Genomic DNA, 18,699 nt, shown 5'->3' on the forward strand with positions numbered 1-18,699 from the left:
CAACCTTTCTCTCAATGTCAGCAAAACAAAAGAGCTGGTCATTGACTTCAGGAAGGCACATGCTCTATAGCATGTGCTATTTTCTGCACATGCTCCTGTCTACATCAATGGTGCCGAGGTCAAGAGGGTTGAAAGCTTCAAGTTCCTGGGAGTGAACATCACCAATAGCCTGTCTGATCTAACCATGTAGACGCCATGGTCAAGAAAGCTCACCAGTGCCTCTACTTCCTCAGGAGGCTAAAGAAATTTGGCATGTCCCCTTTGACCCTCACCAACTTTTATTGATGCACCACAGAAAGCATTCTATCCATATGTATCATGGCTTGGTATGGCAACTGCTCTGCCCAAGACCGCAAGAAACTGCAGAGAGCTGTGGACACAGTTCAGCACATCACGGAAACCAGCCTCCCTTCCGTGGACTCTGTCTATACTTCTCGCTGCCTCAGTAAAGCAGCCAACATAATCAAAGACCCCACCCACCCCAGATCTTTTCCCATCGGGCAGAAGATACAAAAGCCTGAAAGCATGCACCACCAGGCTCAAGGACAGTTTCTATCCTGCTGTTATAAGACTATTGAATGGTTCCCTAGTACAATAAAATGGACTCTTGACCTTCACAATCTATCTCATTATGACCTTGCATCTTATTACTACCTGCACGGCACTTTTTCTGTAACTGTAACTCTTTACTCTGTATTCTGTTATTGTTTTTACCCTGTACTACCTCAACGCACTGTGTAATGAATTGATCTGTATGAATGGTGTGCAAGACAAGTTTTTCACTGTACCTCGGTACATGTGACAATAATAAACCAATTTACCAATTAATGGGCTTGATGGAAAAGGGAAGTAAAGGTTTGTGAACTTTTCTTATTTTAGTAAATCCCATCAGTGATTTCAAATTAATTTTTTTAAAATGTTTTACTTTGTTAATATTTTTAGTCAATTAAATCTAATTCAAATATCTCTGATTATCTCAGAAGAAGGGTGGGAATACTTTTGTGTGACAGGTGTCCTGGGGTTTATTGCTGAGGCCTGGTTGCCATTTACAGATTGTTCCACCCTGTGGGACAGCTACAGCAGCTCGGTTAAACATGGGGACCGCAGGTCATTGTGATGGGGTTGGTGGTGAGGGACAAGCACAGGAGACACAACTTGAGGTCAGGCCAAGGGATTAAGGAATTACAGTTGTCACGTCCCCAAGTAAAAATGAAAGAAAACCTTTGAAAGCTTACTTACTAATGCAGAGTCTCCGAAAATAGCCCCAAGTCAGCAGAGTGAGCAACAACTCTGCTTGTGACCCAGGCACCTTGAACAGTTTTATGAGTGCGATCTGTTTCTAATACAAAATACTGCAAAGGTTCAATTTATACTTAATTTGTCTTTAAAGTTTCACATTCTTGCATTTAGAGTATTGTATGTAGTTCTGATCACCACCCCATGCGCAGGATATGGTTGCACTGAGAGAGTGCAGAGGAGATTCACCAGGATATTGCCTGGATTGGAGGACTTTGGTTACTGGGGGAGATTGTGGATTATGAGAGACATAGAGAGGGTAGATAGTTAGAATCTATTTTTCCCCATGGCAAGGGTATCAAAAACAAGAGGGCATGGGTTTAGGTGAGAGAAAGGAGCTTTAAAAAGGATTTGAAGTGAAAGGTTTTTTTATCCTCCCCACACAGAGTGTTGTTGATATCTGGAACTCGCTGCCAGAGGAGGTGGTAGAGCCAGATGTAATCACTATTTTTAAAAGACATTTGGACAGGTACTTAAATAGGCAGGATATGGACCTAGTGCAGGCAAATGGGATTAGTGTAGCTGGGTAAACAGATTGGCATGGATATGGTGAGCCAAGGGCCATTTCTGTGTTGTACAACTCTATGACTCTATCTTCTGTACTAATTATACTAATACTTGGGGAACTGCACAAGAAATGCAACTAAGCAGATATTCCAAAAACATGAGATATACTTATAATATTTGGCTTTGAAATTAGATTTCCAGTGCTGCTTTCAGATTACTACATGTAAATTTCTTTCTTGGAAACATGAGTCCTGCCAGGATTAGCCCAGGAGCCCCATATGAAGTGAAATCCTTAATCTGCTAGGAAACAGCCTTTTGACCACAGGGCAATTCCATTAGAGTTTAATTCTGTCTGCATTCAATGTTCAAATTCTACATTGTGATTTATTGGAAAAAGATGCACAAATATGATTCTCTCTTGCAAATTATTGCAATTATCACTGCTCATTCTAGTTCAACCAAATTAGAGAAGAAATCTAATAGTATCCTCTTGCACGTGGCTCAGCTCCATACAAACTGTGGTTTTATCATCTAACTATTTTCCAAAGTACTTTCATGTTCTAAAGCTTCAGATCAGTTTCAACTAAAATACTGCAAACTGTGAGCCAAAAAGCAGCTTAAAGAAATAAGGCATATATTCAGATCAGAAGCCTGACTTGCAACTGTTTAAATAATCTATTAGTTATGGGCAAATAAAATTAATCACTGCTACATCTCATTTTCTTCTAGGCAGTATTTTTTCTACATGACTAACATTGAAGGTATAAGATCACATTCAGAAGTCGCAAATATTTTTTGACTTGCAGCACACTAATAATAAGCTACAATTTTAAGTTTTTATTTGTTGATGCAAACTGTATCTGTTAGCCTATTTTACATAATACATGGATACTTGGCTTCACTTTCCTCTTATCGTGGTTATCGTGGATATTTTGGCAGAAACAAAAAACAGTAAATTAGTAAATCTTGTTTTAGTTTCAGACCACAAATTCTAGTGGATGACGCCGTTGACCTCCAATTTCAAAAGATATAGAAAGTCACAACCCATTGGTTAAAAACTATGCTTTTAATTGTGAAGAGTACTATTTCTGGAGTCAATTCACTGAAATCTAGTCAAACCCATGAAAACCACATTGAACATCACAAAGTCACCTACCTTATCACTGTCCAAAGTATTCTGTGAGGTCCGTGATGCTATGGAGATTGTGTCAGGTTGACTGCTTGCATCTCCCTGACTGTCCAGTTCTTCTCCATCCCTGAAAAACAATGAAACATCCCGCTGTCTTTAGTATTTCAGGCGAATTTTAACAGATGGTGGTTCTTAATTATTATAAATCTTCCATCATAGGTACTTATTTATTAAACATGTTTACTTAGAAGTTATATCACAATAATGTGCCCTTCCCACCCAATATATGTGTTTATGATCATGCTTGATTCAAAGTTTTACCATTCATTCTCACCAGCTAGTGAGAAATCCATTAGTCTGTTTCTATTCTGTTTCTCTTAACTCTGAGAATGCCTAGATAAACTTCAAAATAACAGTGTGGATTTTACGGACAGGTGAGCTCTCTTGAGATGTCATCAATGTTTTTTTTCCCTGAAATAATTGCATTTATATAACGCTTCAATGAAGTAACTCACTGCAAAGTAATTCACAATATGGTTGCCAAACAAAATTTGATCACAAGCCATATAATGAAATAATTAAACAAATGATAAAAAGTGTGGTCAAATGTAGGTCTTAAGGAATATCTTCAAGGAAGAAAGAGATGGAGAGGTTTGCTGAGGAAACTTTAGCACTTACTTCCTAGGTAAACTAGTACATAACTACTAATGGTAGAGCAATATAAATCATGGATTTGCAGAGTTGGAGCTCTCTATGGTAATGTAGCTCCTGGAGGTTACAGATTCCCAGAGGTAAGGCCATGGAGAGATTTGAAATGAAGGGTGAGAACATTAAAACTGAGCCATTGATAGACTGGACACTAATTCAGATCTGCAAGCATAGGGGATGATAAATGATTGGAACTGAGAATTTGAATGCAGGTAGGAGATTTTTGGGCAAGGCCAAGTTTATGCAGGGTGGAAGATGGGAGGACCCTCAACATTAATTTTTCTTTTCAATCTATTACTTCCAAGGTGGTCTGATATTTTTCCTTATCAATTACACATTAACATTTCACCATCGCTAATTACAAGAAGGATATAGAGCACAGACCAAAACAGACCCATCAGTCCACCACATCTGCACCAATCTGTATCCCTCTAATCCTTGCCTGTTCATGTGCCTGTCTTAAACACCAAAATGCCTGTAAATGCCTTTTAAGCATTACTCATCTGAAGAGAGAAAAGTCTTAATATTTCCAGTTAAAGATTTTTTTTTTATTGGAATGGTTTCAGTAAAAGGTCACTGAACTGAATTGTTAACAGTTTTTCTCTCTGCAGAACCAGAATTTTCAGATTTTTAGTATCTGCAGTATTTTGCTTCACAGTTACCCTAAAGCAGTTATGCTGAATACCTTGCACCTGCACTGCAGATTCGAGATAACACTCCACAAATGGCAAGGCAAATGTGAATTCTAAAAGTTAACTTAACCTGCTACAAATTTGGTCTCAAACCAAAAGATTTTCTAAAATACACCTTGATGCTAACATGCAATAACATATTTCCAGCATTACATTCTTTGGCATTGTTGTTTCAAACACAAATAGCCATACAAAAAGCAATACTCAACTCTCCACTTCAAATTCAACATTTACCAAGTAGGTTTTGGAAAAGTCATTAAAGAGCTATTTGAACCTAATCATATACTTCTCACTAAATCAAAGTACTCAGAAAACTAGAAATCCGGGATGAGAACAGAAAATGCTGGAATCACTCAGCGGATAAAGCAAATGTGGAGAGAGAAACAGGAAAGAATATTTGAAGTTAATGAGCACTCAGAGCTCTTTTATGAAAAGTGATTAAACTGAAATATCTCTGTTTCTCTCTGCACAATACGTTTGTTACCTGCACAAAAACAATATTTAAAATATTAGCACTAGAACTTGAATTTCACCACACAAGTTCAAGAAAAATAATTAACTGCAGATAAATAAATGTCTGAAGTGCACATTCCAAGTTATGGTGCAGGGTTAACCAATTTTTCTTGATTGCATAAATGCTTGCAGGAATCACATTGTGTACAAAAATACTTCCAAAAATGTCAGGTTTATTACGAGGCAATGCTTTAATTAACCAGTTCTCTAATTTGGTGGTTGCTATGCCGTTCACTGACATTTGTGAGCTATGGCCGACAACATCTACTGAAAATATTTCTCTTCAATTTGCAAGGCATCAAAATCTTTTAATATTTGCTTTGTTGACAAATACTTTTGGTACGCTGCATCAAGTTCATAGAAACCCCCAGACAGAAAATTATCGTGATTGTGGCAAAATTTCTGAAACCTTTGCAATTTTTGTGTACTGCCTGGTGTCTACAACTGGTTTTGTGTGCTCAAAAAAAAACGGGCTAACTTTGTTTTACGATTTACCTTATAAGTAAAATTACCTTTGGGGAAAGAGACAAAACACAGAAACATTAAAGCATAATTTCATGACAATTTTAAGATCAGTCTACATTTTCTAACAATAATCTTCCTGAGAGTGGCACACTAGTCTGTAGGAACATGCAGATTCTTCTACCGACATGCATCAATGATCTAAAGATTGTCATGTTTTCATCAACAACTGTTCCCTTCAGTACAAGTACCACATTGTGAGTCAATTAGCACAATTATGTATGTTTCTCTGGTAACTTAGCTTTTATCCATTAAACCTAAGGTAGCATTTATGGCATGTGCACCTACAAATGTAGGAAAAATACATTTATTGCCTAGCAACTAGTTCTGAAGTTTAAACCAAATTAACAATAATATGTCACCTCTTGCCTATGGAGCCAACTAACCACGTCACAATGTAGATGGACACTAAGTCAATTAGTGGCAGATTGAACCCTACATGATTCTCCCAATTACAATAGAGTCCTGCAGCTTTATGCAAGGCACGTTCTGCCTCATCAAAATGAAAGTTACAAAAGAACAATAGTTAATAACAAATGGACAACTCGTGAACTATGTTACCCAGGTTAAGACCATCAATATAGCTCCCCCTGCTGTATTCCTTCCTTCTCCTTGCCCATAGAGCAAACATCTAACACTACCCCATTTCCCCTCTTCAGTCTTGACAATGATCCCACATCTTTTTCCAGTTTCCAGAAGGAACTGATGGCACTGTGGCCAAGTTTGCAGATGATACCAAGATAGGTGGAGGGAGTCTGCAGAGGTCCTGGACTGGTTGGGAGAGTGGACAAAGAAGGGCCAGATGGAATACAGCAGATGGAAGTGTGGGTATGTGCACTTTGGTAGGAAGAATAAAAGGTGTAGACTATTTTCTAAATGGGGAGAGAATTCAGGAATCAGAGGTGCAAAGGGACTTGGGAGTGCTGGTTCAGAATTCCCTTAAAGTTAACTTGCAGGTTGAGTCGAGAGGACTAGAACATAAAAACAAGGATGTACTGCTGAGGCTTTATAAGACTTTGGTCAGAGTGCATCTGGAAGGTTGTGATCAATTTTGGGCCCCGCATCCAAGGAAAGAGGCAGTCCAGAGGAGGTTCACAAGTGTGATCCCAGGAATGAATGGCTTAACCTATGAGCAGCGTTTGATGTCTCTCAGCCCGTACTCAAAGGAGTTCAGAAGGATGACGGGGGATCACATTGAAACTTACTGGATACTGAAAGGCCTGTATAGAGTGGACGTAGAGAGGATGTTTCGATTAGTAGGAGAGTCTAGGACCCGAGGGCACAGCTTCAGAATAGAGGGACATCCCGTTAAAACTGAGATGAGAAGGAATTTCTTCAGCCAGAGGGTGGTGAATCTGTGGAATTTATGGCCACAGAGGGCTGTGGAGGCCAAGTCACTGGGTGTGTTTAAGGCAAAGATTAATAGCTCCTTGACTGGTAAGGGGGTTAAAGGTTATAGGGAGAAGGTGGGAGAATGGGGTTGAAACAAACAATTAGCCATGATTGAATAGTAGAGCAGACTTGATGGGCCAGATGGCCTAATTCTGCTCCTATATCTTATGGCATTATGGAAACTCCCGTGCTTGATTTTCTCCAATCAGGTTACAGGCACTGGTATCAACAGATCTTCTTAATCAATTAACCTTGTGCATATTGTCTTAGTTCCTGGCTAAGATAAATTTTAAAATTCTCATCTTTGTTTTCAACTGATGGCCTAATTCCACTCCACCTCTACTAACTCTATAGACAATCTTCAAGCTTTTCCAATTCTTGCTTATTCCCAAATGAAAGTGCCCCACCACTGGTGGATGACCTTACAACAGCCACGCCCCACAACTCTGAAATTCTTTCCTTAAAGCTTATCTGTCCTTGCATTTTCTTATGAGGTTCAGTGAAGAAGGAGAAGGTTGAGAAGTAGGACCTCAAGGGTAGTAATCTCAGGATTACTACCTGTGCCATGTGTCAATGATAGGAAGAATAGAAAGCTCTGGCAGATGAATGCGTGGCTGAGTGACTGGTGCAGGGGGCAGGGCTTCAGATTTTTGGATAATTGGGACCTTTTTTGGGGGAGGCATGACCTATTCGCTAAGGATGGGTTGCACCTAAACTCCAGAGGTTCCAATATCTTGGCGGGAATGTTTGATTTAGTTGTAGGGGAGGGTTTAAACTGATCTGGCAGGGGGATGGAAACCAGGATGTTAGGTTACAAGATGCTAAGGTAAAGGAGGGAGTTTATAGAAACAAGTCCAATGAGGATGGCAAGAAGGACAGGCAAGTGAGAAGTCAGGATAATTTGCTGAATAATAGAAGTACAACAAGTCAGGATGTTAGGATACAGAATGTTAGGATAGGGGATGAGGTATATAGGAACATGTCTAAGGTAGTATGTAGTGAAGATGGTAAGAAGGATAGACAGGTGGAAAGCCAGGAATAATCTGCTGAACAATAGAAGTACAACAAAATTAATAGCAGATACCGGACTAAAAGTACTGTATTTAAATGCACGTAGCATTAGGAATAAGGTAGATGACCTAGTGGCACAACTACAGGTTAATAAATACGACATTGTAGCAATCACCGAGTCATGGCTTTATGACGGATGTGATTGGGAACTGAATGTCCAGGGGTACACAGTGTATAGGAAGGATAGGCGGGTAGGCAGAGGGGGAGGTGTGGCCATGATGGTTAGTAGTAATATAAAATCGATAGAAAGGAAGGATATTGGGTCAGAGGAGGTGGAATCCTTGTGGGTGGAGCTAAGGAATAGCAAGGGTAAAAGGACAATGGTAGCAGTCATATATAGGCCCCCTAATAGCAGTCAGCAAGTGGATGATAAGTTGCAGTTTGAGATAGAAAAAGCATGCCAGAGTGACAATGTGAAGATAATTATGGGGGATTTTAACATGAAGGTGGACTGGGAAATCCAGAATGGTGGTAGTACTCAGAAGAGGGAGTTTGTGGAATGTCTAAGGGATGTTTTTCTAGAGCAACTTGTTGAAGAGCCCACCAGGGGATTGGCTGTTTTGGATCGGGTGCTGTGTAATGAACTGGAGGTGATTAGGGAACTAAAGGTAAAGGAACCACTGGGAACCAGTGATCACAATATGATTGAGTTCAGTTTCAAGTTTGAGAAGGAGAAACTGGTAACTGGTGTATCGATATTTCAGTGGAACAAAGGAAATTACAATGGTATGAGAGAGGAGTTGGCCCTAATTGATTGGAAGAGTAAGCTGGCTGGAGGGACGGCAGAGGAGAAATGGAAGGAATTTCTACAGGAAATAAGGAAATTGCAGGATAGATATATTCCAAGAAAAAAGAAGGTTTTGAATGGAAAAAAGGCACAAATGTGGATAACGAGAGAGGTGAAGGCTAAAGTAAAAGCAAAAGGGGCAGCATACAAAGAAGCAAAAATTAGTGGCAAAACAGAGGACTGGGAAGCTTTTAAAAACCTGCAGAGAGAAACTAAGAAGGTCATTAGGAAAGAAAAGAGGAATTATGAAAGGAAGTTGGCGGATAACATTCGAAAGGATACTAAGAGTTTTTTTAAATACATAAGGTGTAAAAGAGAGACACGGGTTGATATAGGACCAACTGATAACGGTGCAGGAGCTATTATAATGGACGATAGAGAGATGGCAGAGGAATTCAATGAATATTTTGCATCGGTCTTCACCGTGGAGGACATCAGTAATGTGCCAGTTAGTCAGGAGTCTCACGAAATGGAATTGAGTTCAGTTAAGATTACTAGGGAGAAGGTGCTAGGAAAACTAAATGGACTAAAGACTGATAAGTCTCCCGGACCGGATGAGGTGCATCCCCGGGTTCTGAAGGAGGTGGCTTTAGAGATAGCGGAGGCATTGGCGATTATTTTCCAGAAATCAATAGATTCTGGCGTGGTTCCGGAGGACTGGAGGGTCGCAAATGTAGTTCCGTTGTATAAGAAAGGAGGGAGGCAGCATAAAGGAAATTACAGACCTATTAGTCTGACGTCAGTGGTGGGAAAGTTATTGGAATCTATCCTCAAAGACGGGATTACGGAATACCTAGAGGCGCAGGGCAGGATAGGTCCTAGCCAACATGGTTTTGCGAAGGGAAGATCCTGCCTGACCAACCTATTGGAGTTTCTTGAAGAAATCACAGGCAAGGTGGATAAGGGAGAGGCGGTAGATGTTGTGTATTTAGACTTTCAAAAGGCCTTTGATAAGGTGCCTCACAAGAGACTGATTAATAAGATGAGAGGTCATGGAATTACGGGCAGGATAACAGAATGGGTGGAGCATTGGCTGGTTGACAGGAAGCAAAGAGTGAAAATAAAAGGATCTCGTTCTGGTTGGTTACCGGTTACTAGTGGTGTGCCGCAGGGGTCGGTGTTGGGACCGCTCCTTTTTAACCTTGTACATTAACGATTTGGATGATGGAATAAATGGTTTCGTGGCTAAGTTTGCGGATGACACCAAGATAGGGGGAGGAGTAGGGAGTACTGAAGAGATAGGAAGGTTGCAGAGGGACCTAGACAGTTTAGGAGAATGGGCAAGGAAACGGCAGATGAGATTCAATGTAGGGAAATGTGCAGTTGTACACTTTGGAAGCAGAAATAAGCGGGCAGATTATTATCTAGGAGGAGAGAAAATCCAAAGCACGGAAGTACAAAGGGACTTGGGGGTACTCGTGCAGGATACCTTAAAGGTTAACCACCAGGTCGGATCGGTGGTAAAGAAAGCGAATGCTATGTTGGCATTCATTTCGAGAGGTATAGTGTATAAAAGTAAGGAAGTGTTAATGAGGCTCTATGGGGCACTAGTGAGGCCTCATTTGGAATACTGTGCGCCATTTTGGGCCCCACATCTTAGGAAGGATGTGTTGACGTTGGAGAGGGTTCAGAGGAGATTTACGAGGATGATTCCAGGAATGAAAGGGCTTAAGTATGAGGAGCGTTTGTCGGCTCTTGGACTGTACTCGCTGGAGTACAGAAGAATGAGAGGGGACCTCATAGCGACATTTAAAATATTGATAGGAAAGGACAGAGTAAATGTGGCTAGGCTGTTTCCCTTGGTGGGTGAGTCCAGGACCAGAGGGCACAATCTTAGAATTAGAGCGTACAGTTTCAAAACAGAGATGAGGAAAAATTTCTTTAGCCAGAGGGTGGTGAATTTGTGGAACTCCTTGCCACGTACAGCAGTGGAAGCCAGATCAGTGTGGGCGTTCAAGGAGATAGATAGATAGATAGTCAGGATATCAAGGGATATGGGGATAAGGCCGGTAATTGGGATTAGAATAGTTTTTTTTTCTTCTTCTTCTTCCCGCATTCCCCATTTCTCATTTCTATTTCCCTTTCCTTGGAGCAGACTCGATGGGCCAAATGGCCTGCTTCTGCTCCCTTGTCTTGTGATCTTGTGATCTAATGAGGCAGCTTTAGTACGTTAAATTTGCCATATATATAAAAGTTGACATTAGTTTATACTCTGCCTAATTCATTAAGCTATTATCAGAGTTAATTTACTGGCACTTGTTTGCATTAATGGTACAGCAATTAATGAAAAGCAGTTGATGCACTTCAAACTTTGCAGTTATTAGCCAAATCATAAAAGAAATATTATCGATAATTTGCATCTGATTTACTTAGTTGAGTAAACCATTTCCACAGGTGCAGAAATGACAGATTTGTTGCAGATGTTGTCAACTTGATTTTAGCTTCACCGTTTAGAGAACATGCAAGTAATCCGGGAAGGTTCAAATACATCTGAAGGATGACACACATCCCATTCATGATTTTGAAAGAATGACTTGCTTGATAGACAATGTACATTAAATATTAATATTACCTTGGATTATTAGCATAACATGTGGAATAATTATAATGACAATGCAAGCAGCAGCAATATGTTATCACTCACCTCCTTCCTTTATGTTTGTGAGATGCAGGTTTGGGCAGATGGATTGCTTCTTTCAGTGCACCTTTAAGATGAATAGTCCTTTCCTGTATAACTTCTCGTATATGTTTAATCCAATCTTGTTTATTTTCAATGCTCGATGCCTTCATCATGGAAAAATATATAAACAAGATAATAACTGACATGAAAGGTTTACTCTGCTTACAGTGCTTCCATGAATTGAAAAGCAAATGCTTATATTTATAAATTATTTCAATACACATTGCATGTGAAGGCACTCTTCCCACAGAAATTCAAATGTAAATTTTGCAAATATTATTAAGCAAAGATTAGAGAACAACAAAATGCAGAGAAAAAACTAAATAATATGTTTAACATCTGTGTTATATGTAATACTGTCCTGTATATCAGGCTGCAGCAATGTTTGTGGTCAGAAGATTAGGGAGAAGTTGTTTGAGGAAAGTAACTATATGTATATTTGCTTGTTAACTATTTCTTTAATTTTTTAATAGCTTAAATTATTATTTCTAGTCTTAAGGGAGATGAGGGAAATGTTGGGACAGTAATCTGGTGCTTATACACAATTAAAAGAATAGTAATTACTTAGTCTACAATATTATCATATAGTTTGGATAAAATTCACTGACTTGCTGAGTGGAAGGAGTCTTAACCTTAATTAATATTACTATTGTTTTTAAAGAGAATAAAGAAGGGAGATGGAATAGTGGATGCTGAATCTCAGACAAAATCTCAAAACCAAACTCTGCATGAAGCATTAATTGGAAAACTCTCAAATTCTAAAAAAGATTAAAATTACCTTCAAAACTATTTTATTATCTGAGGTTGGGGTCCTTCCAATCCACAATGCAAACTTGCACTGATCTCCTTCAACATGTTCTGTGACACCAAGTTCTGAGGTCTACACCAAACAAGAAAATATTAGTTCAGCTCTCAATTAGCTTCCAATTGATAATGGATGCATTGGCAATAAAGGCTTAAGTTATGCAGATTTGTTTTCTGCAGTATTTTTGCGATAACATTTATAATGAACGAAACATAACAAATAAGGTCAATTTATATATTAATAAAGCAAACATCAAATAGCTGACAATGAATGAGTAATTTTGCTATATTGCTGTCCATAAAATAACCAATTTTTAAATATAATTTCAATGGTTAAACCAAAAAAAAATTTTTTACTTGAGAATACTATGAATAGTGCATAGAAATTGCAACAATATATATGTTCACATGTGGCTGTATAGACAGGACTTGGCAATGCCATTGAATGTCAATAGTAGATGGTTGCACTCCTGTACAAGAGGACCATTGCCTGACCTATGCCTGAATACCCTCGGGCTCTTGACTCTACTTATAAATCCCTCCATGTTTCTCCTCATCTCTGAAATCCTACAGCCATCTAAGAAATCTGTGGTTCCCTAATTTCGGCCTTCTGTGTATATTGATTTTAATAACTCACCAATGGGTCACGGCTTCAGCTGCCAAGGACATAACATTTGGAATTCTCTTGCTACTTCTGTTTGCCTTCCCCCCCACATCACCACCCCCCCCCCACCCCATCAAGATCCCTTTAAAATTTACATCTTTATTTAACTTTCCACCAAGTATTGCCTTATGTGGTTTCCTGTCAAATATTGTTGGATTGCATTCCTGCAAAGCACCATAGGCATTTTTCAAAATCAATGACATTATATAAATGCAAACTGCTCTTGTTGTAAAGATAAAGAACAGAGTTAAATCAGGAGGCTGCATTGAGATCATCTAGAAGTAAAAGCAGACGCAGGAGTTTTGCAACATACAACAACTGATTACCAAGAATTTAAAAAAACTCAAGGAAAGATTCCATAGAGGGAAAATAGACGAAGTGGGAACATTGCTTAATATTGGACAACTTCAAGAATGTTCCAGGGTACACATGACCTACTTCTAAACTATGAAGGAGGTTTAAAATGAAGCAGCCCAAACACAATAAAAATGTTGAAAATGCACAGCTGATTGATCGAGAACTGTATCTGAATGACGATTATTCCAGTCACACTTCTGCACTCTGGTGAATAGTCACATTATAAATTCTTTTCAATCAGCTGCATTCCTAGTTCACAAGACTGAATTTTCATCTTCATTTCAGCAGCAGTATTATTCCAGTTTCTATTAATAGTACTTACAAGCAACTTGTGTTTGTAGATATATTTACTCCTGCCATTAGAATCTTTGATTTCCTTGCTGAAGACAAGCGACATTTCAAATAGGAAGAGGTGCCTCTCTCGGCCTTTGCGGATCAAAGATTTTGGATCCCACACTTGGAAGGATTCTTGGAGGATTAGTTCTCCCTGGGATTCTAGATTCTCATCAAAACCTGCTTACAACAATATTTTCAATTTTTGTTTAGAAAAGGTCAAATCAATTCATTCTTTCCCACTCTGAACTTGCTGAAAAATGCCCTTGTGGAAATATTCTGACCAAATAAGCAGGTATTATTTCAGTTTACAGATGTGTCTTAACATTAAATGCAGCATTGTCATTCTCACGTGTGCTTTTTACTGCAGAACAAGCACATTCACAGAGAAAGTTTACTGGCATTTTACTTTTTTATAATTTACTTGGCCAATAATTTTAAGCAGAGACTACGTAAAATATGGATAAATAAAGGAACTGTTAAAACTCAACCAATTCAATTTTCACTTTGAGGAAGTAATCTGAACAAAGAATGATAAATGTTTATCATTTCTAGACAGCTTCCAAAGAATTTCATCTTCAGCATTCAGCTCTACATAAATGACGTACCTTCTAGCATGCTGAGATGCATGGCATCATTGGCTCGCTTTGGAACGCTCAGCATCACCTCCAAGCCATCTTTAATTTCTCCTTTTCCTTCTTCACAACATGTCAACAGTTCCTGCAAGTTAAAAAATCCATGGAAGATATATGTTTATTGCCAATGAGAAGCCTTTACGAAAGTAAAGATAAAGAAATTCTAGAAGATCTTATTCTATTGAATTGATTTTGTACCATTCTTTGATTTTTGAATCATTACTTGAATACAAAGGATGCTAACACAAACATAATCAATTGGGGTATTTAGCTCTAATGTGGATTTCAATACAAGCACAATTGTATAGTTGTAGATGAATTTTGTGAATGCATTATTCAAAATGAAACATTGAAAATTCCTTTTATAAATTCAGCAAATCTACTTATAGTCCTTCTTAAGTTTTCTCCAAAATTTACTTTTTCCTACCTTTAAAAGCAGTTGATATTTAGTTATTCGCTGTACAGGTTTGATAAGATAGGAAGAGATCGAGTTGGCTAGTCCATGACGATGTTGTATTTCCTATTTTTAAAAAAATTGTACTTAATGTATTATATGGGAGATAATACTGTTAAAATAGAATGAAAATGTAGTCAATTACAATGTGAAAATTTCTTATGAACAGTCATTCCATCAAAACATTTATTTGAGTCATGGAGCATGGAAACAGACCCTTTGACTCAACTGGTCCACGCCAACCAAGATTTCCATCTAAGCTAGTCCCATTTGCCTGCATTTGGCCCATAACCTTCTAAACGTTTCCTATCTATGTACTTGTACAAGTAGCTTCTAGATGTAAATGTACCTGCCTCAACCATTTCCTCTGGCAGCTCATTCCATATACTTAAAACAAAAACTTTATTTACAGCATGGTAACAGGCCCTTCCGGCCCAATGAGTCCACACAACCCATTTTAAACCCATGTTAACCTACCCATACGTCTTTGGAATGTGTGAGGAAACCGGAGCACCTGGGGAAAACCTACACAGGCACAGGGAGAACGTACAAACTCCTTACAGACAGTGATGGGAATTGAACCCCAATCGCTGGTGCTGTAATAGTGTCATGCTAACCGCTATGCTACTGTGCCGCCTGATCACCTTCTGGATGAAAAAGTTGCCCCTCAGGATCCTCTTAAATCTCTGCCCTCTCACCTTAAATCAAAGCCCTCTAAGTTCTTGATTCCCCAACCCTGAGGGGAAAATACTGTGCGCATTGACCCTACTTATGCCTCTCTATAAGTGCACCCATCATTCTACTAGGCTCCAATGAAATAAGTCCCAACCTGCTCAACTTCTCTCCATAACTCAGTCCCTCAAGATCCAGCACCATCTTCGTAAATCTCCTCTGCACACTTTCCAGCTTAATGGCATCTTTCATATAGCAGGGTGACCAAAATCAAACACAATATTCCAAATGCAGCCTCACCAATGTCTTGTACAACTGCAACATAACATCCCAACATCTATACTCAATGCCCTGACTGATAAAGGCCAGCGTACCAAAAACCTTCTTCACCACCCCGTCTACCTGCGACGCCACTTTCAGGGAACCATCTAAACATCTTTACTGAGTTAATCCACATTTCTGTTGCTGCAGGGATTTACGTTTTCAATCATTGCAGTCAATGTTATTATTACAAGATGAGGTGGAATGGGGAAGAGGCAGAAACTCTATTGGTAACCATGCATACACAGAGATAGGACACTGAAATTCCAATCTCAAAATCTACCACTATCCTCATCCTCTCCCCAAACCTGCTCACTGTACCCTTAACTTCATGATTCTCAGTTCTTAATTTCAATGAAGCACTTTGGGAATCTGACACTTGGAAATTGTTTTTCCACAAAGACTGAAAAACTATTGTGACAGTTTTCTCCACTGAGCAGCACAATTTGGCATGGAAGCAGGTTTCTTGTCTGAATGGAACTGTGAAAAAGCAGGAGGCCATTCATCTCCTTGGCCTCAATCCACAACTTTCTCTCTCTCTCCCCAGAATGCCTGACATGCACCTTAACTCCTGTCTATCTGTCTTGCTTCATTAGCTCTAACAAAATCCAAATCAATTTCAAAATTTGACTTAAATATTGTTAAAATATTCTGAAGAATGACCATCGTAAGTGAAAAGAATAGAAAGAGTTAAAAAGCACCATCACATGAATGATACTGACATCAAAGTATGCTCCTGCATGCTCCAGTATGAGCTGGGTAGAATCTGGCTTGTTCCTGCAGTATGTGACATACATCTGGAACTTGTCAGCCTGTTCAGAGAAAAAAGTGATACAGTCACAAAACACATCCTTATTGCCTCATTAGTTGTATTCTGAAAGAACGTTAACATGTGGGAAAAATAAAATTAAGCAATAATTCATTTGTTAATCATCATCTTGGGGCAACAAAAAAAAAGCAGAGACAAGCTTAGTACTTCTGTCAAAAAATAAGGATTTTAAATGCAGTTTAATGGCACAGGACAGCAATTATTACAAATACCTTTATATTGGTCAACTTTTATTAGGAAATCAAGAAGACTTCTTTGAGATGAGTAAGGATCAGCAAAGTTGAGTTTTAGTTTTTTTTAGAAAATGAAATGTTATTTGCAGGACATACGTCCATTAGAAGAGCCAATACCGTCTACCAACATGCCATGTCCTTTCAAGCCCACATAAACAATGCTCTGGAACACAGCAAGTGTCAGCCATGGCTTACTGGCAGTATTCTTGCCAGAAGACTGAGCGTTGTATTTCTTCCACCAATATCAATACGTAATCTCGGCACATATTTAGAGATGGCTACAGTGTCAGGAGTTCTAGCTTTCAGAGGACATTTAAACCAAAGCCCTGTGTTCAGAAATTTATATGAATGTTCCCATGGCACTATCCCTGGGGCTGGGGTCAGGTCAGGTTGGGCTGGGTACTTATAAATAAATGTGCTAATGCTCAGGACGTTATACACCTTTCAGAAATAAACAGGTGCTATGCGAAGCTGTGTCAAATGGGCATGGACCACTGACCTGGGAGGTGATGGTAAAGTTGGGTTGGGTATCAAAATAAATAAGCCCTTAGTTCTGAGACAGGTCCAGATCATTGGATGAAGTGTTACATTTGTACTTGAGCATTGTCACTTCGGTATGCAGAATTTTGTAAACAGGCATTTTATTGATAGGCACATTAAAGAAATTTGCACTCCCTTCCATTTTTCCATTTATAGATTCTGTTTATTCAAAAGATACCCAGAATCAACAAGTCCCAGAATTAATTGAAAGAGTTAATGGAAGAGACGACGTTAAGTGACATGGCAATTAGTAAGCAGTTTGATCCTGAGACACCACAACCAAACACAATTCTGACTTCTCTGACGTACATGTGTGTTAATCAAAAGTCACTATCCAATGATTAGGATTGTGAATTCTTCTTTTTCCAGATGACAGGACAGAGACTAATGGTTCACAACCTCAATGCTAAGTGCTTTTACCAATTAATCCTTCAAGCAGTATAAAATAATTTAACCTTTATAGATTACAGTTAATATGTTGGATGCATGGATGTGTTTATTGAGTTTTAGGAAAGCCAATTTCCAACTGCAACATTGGTTCTTGCTTGGTGAAAATCCAATACATTTTTAAGTTTTTAGCATTCAGGTTTTCCCTTTGTGGTAAAATATATTTACTTATACAGTGTAAAAATAATATATCTTAACTATAAAGATACACAGCATCCAATATCTACCCAACTGCCATAGTTTTTATATGATGAAAAGAATTTTCTGAAAATGAGAAATGATTTACCCAGGTTACGAAGCAATGACCCACATCTTCTGGCAACTGCTCATACTTCTCCAGCTCCTTCAGAAATAAACTGTGAAGATATTTTTAAGTACATAAAACAATTGAAAAATTGTGTTTCCATTGCAGCATTCAAATAGCATTCAGGTCAATGTGATGAACAAATCATGTTGGATATTTTACAAATAGTTTGCAGAGGGGAACAATGTTAAGTGAAAAAATTCAAATCACAATTCTTAATTTATATTGTACTATGAACACCTTTGGTTCCTGTTACAAATTTAATTTATTAGCTACTGACTCTCCCTCTTCTGGCACCAGCCTGAAACCGAACTAGACTGTTCACAACCTTGGTACTATTAGATCAAGACATGAGCGTCACACCATATATCTGTGCTATTTTCACCTCCACTTTCTTCAGCTCATCTGCTGTTGAAACCACCTTCCACATCCACTTTTACTGCTTGACCTGATCACTCCAACAAAGTTCTGACCTTGGTTTATCTCCACAAGTCTGAGGTCAGCTAGAATTTGGGTCCTAATTTGTGCCAAGCCTTAATCCCAAGGATTAAAAAAAATTATGGTCAATAGGAGTGAGGTTAATTGGATTGTTCTTAGAGATGACACAAATACAACTGGACTAATGGCTCCTTCCATGCTGGAACCTTGCTGTGATTCTGTTACTTACCTTATGAACTACCCAGAAGTTTCAATACTAAATCTGAATGCTTTTAAATGTGTTTTGTCTGGTGTTGTGACCAGAGCCAACTGTTAATTTTTTTTCTACATCTTGTGGGCTGGGCTAGTCTTGCCCACCCATCATGATGTGG

At 38.8% G+C, this 18,699-nt stretch overlaps 1 protein-coding gene across 5 annotated transcripts in view; it reads right to left on the reverse strand.

Annotated features, from left to right (window-relative positions):
- Positions 1-18,699, reverse strand: part of trioa (trio Rho guanine nucleotide exchange factor a) — a 200,587-nt gene that overhangs the window by 102,461 nt on the left and 79,427 nt on the right. For all 5 annotated transcript variants that reach the window (XR_007956336.1, XM_052015752.1, XM_052015751.1 and 2 more), the window contains 8 exons: positions 17,873-17,942; positions 16,260-16,349; positions 14,518-14,610; positions 14,064-14,175; positions 13,445-13,635; positions 12,076-12,177; positions 11,262-11,401; positions 2,960-3,059 (listed from right to left, as the gene is read on the reverse strand). Coding sequence is in view for 4 of the 5 variants with exons in the window: in XM_052015752.1 (XP_051871712.1) it covers positions 2,960-3,059; positions 11,262-11,401; positions 12,076-12,177; positions 13,445-13,635; positions 14,064-14,175; positions 14,518-14,610; positions 16,260-16,349; positions 17,873-17,942 (898 nt within the window). In the remaining variant the exon portion in view is untranslated. The remainder of the gene's footprint in view (positions 1-2,959; positions 3,060-11,261; positions 11,402-12,075; positions 12,178-13,444; positions 13,636-14,063; positions 14,176-14,517; positions 14,611-16,259; positions 16,350-17,872; positions 17,943-18,699) is intronic.

The sequence above is a fragment of the Pristis pectinata genome, chromosome 5, assembly GCF_009764475.1.
Source record: "Pristis pectinata isolate sPriPec2 chromosome 5, sPriPec2.1.pri, whole genome shotgun sequence".
Classification (NCBI taxonomy): Eukaryota; Metazoa; Chordata; class Chondrichthyes; order Rhinopristiformes; family Pristidae; genus Pristis; species Pristis pectinata.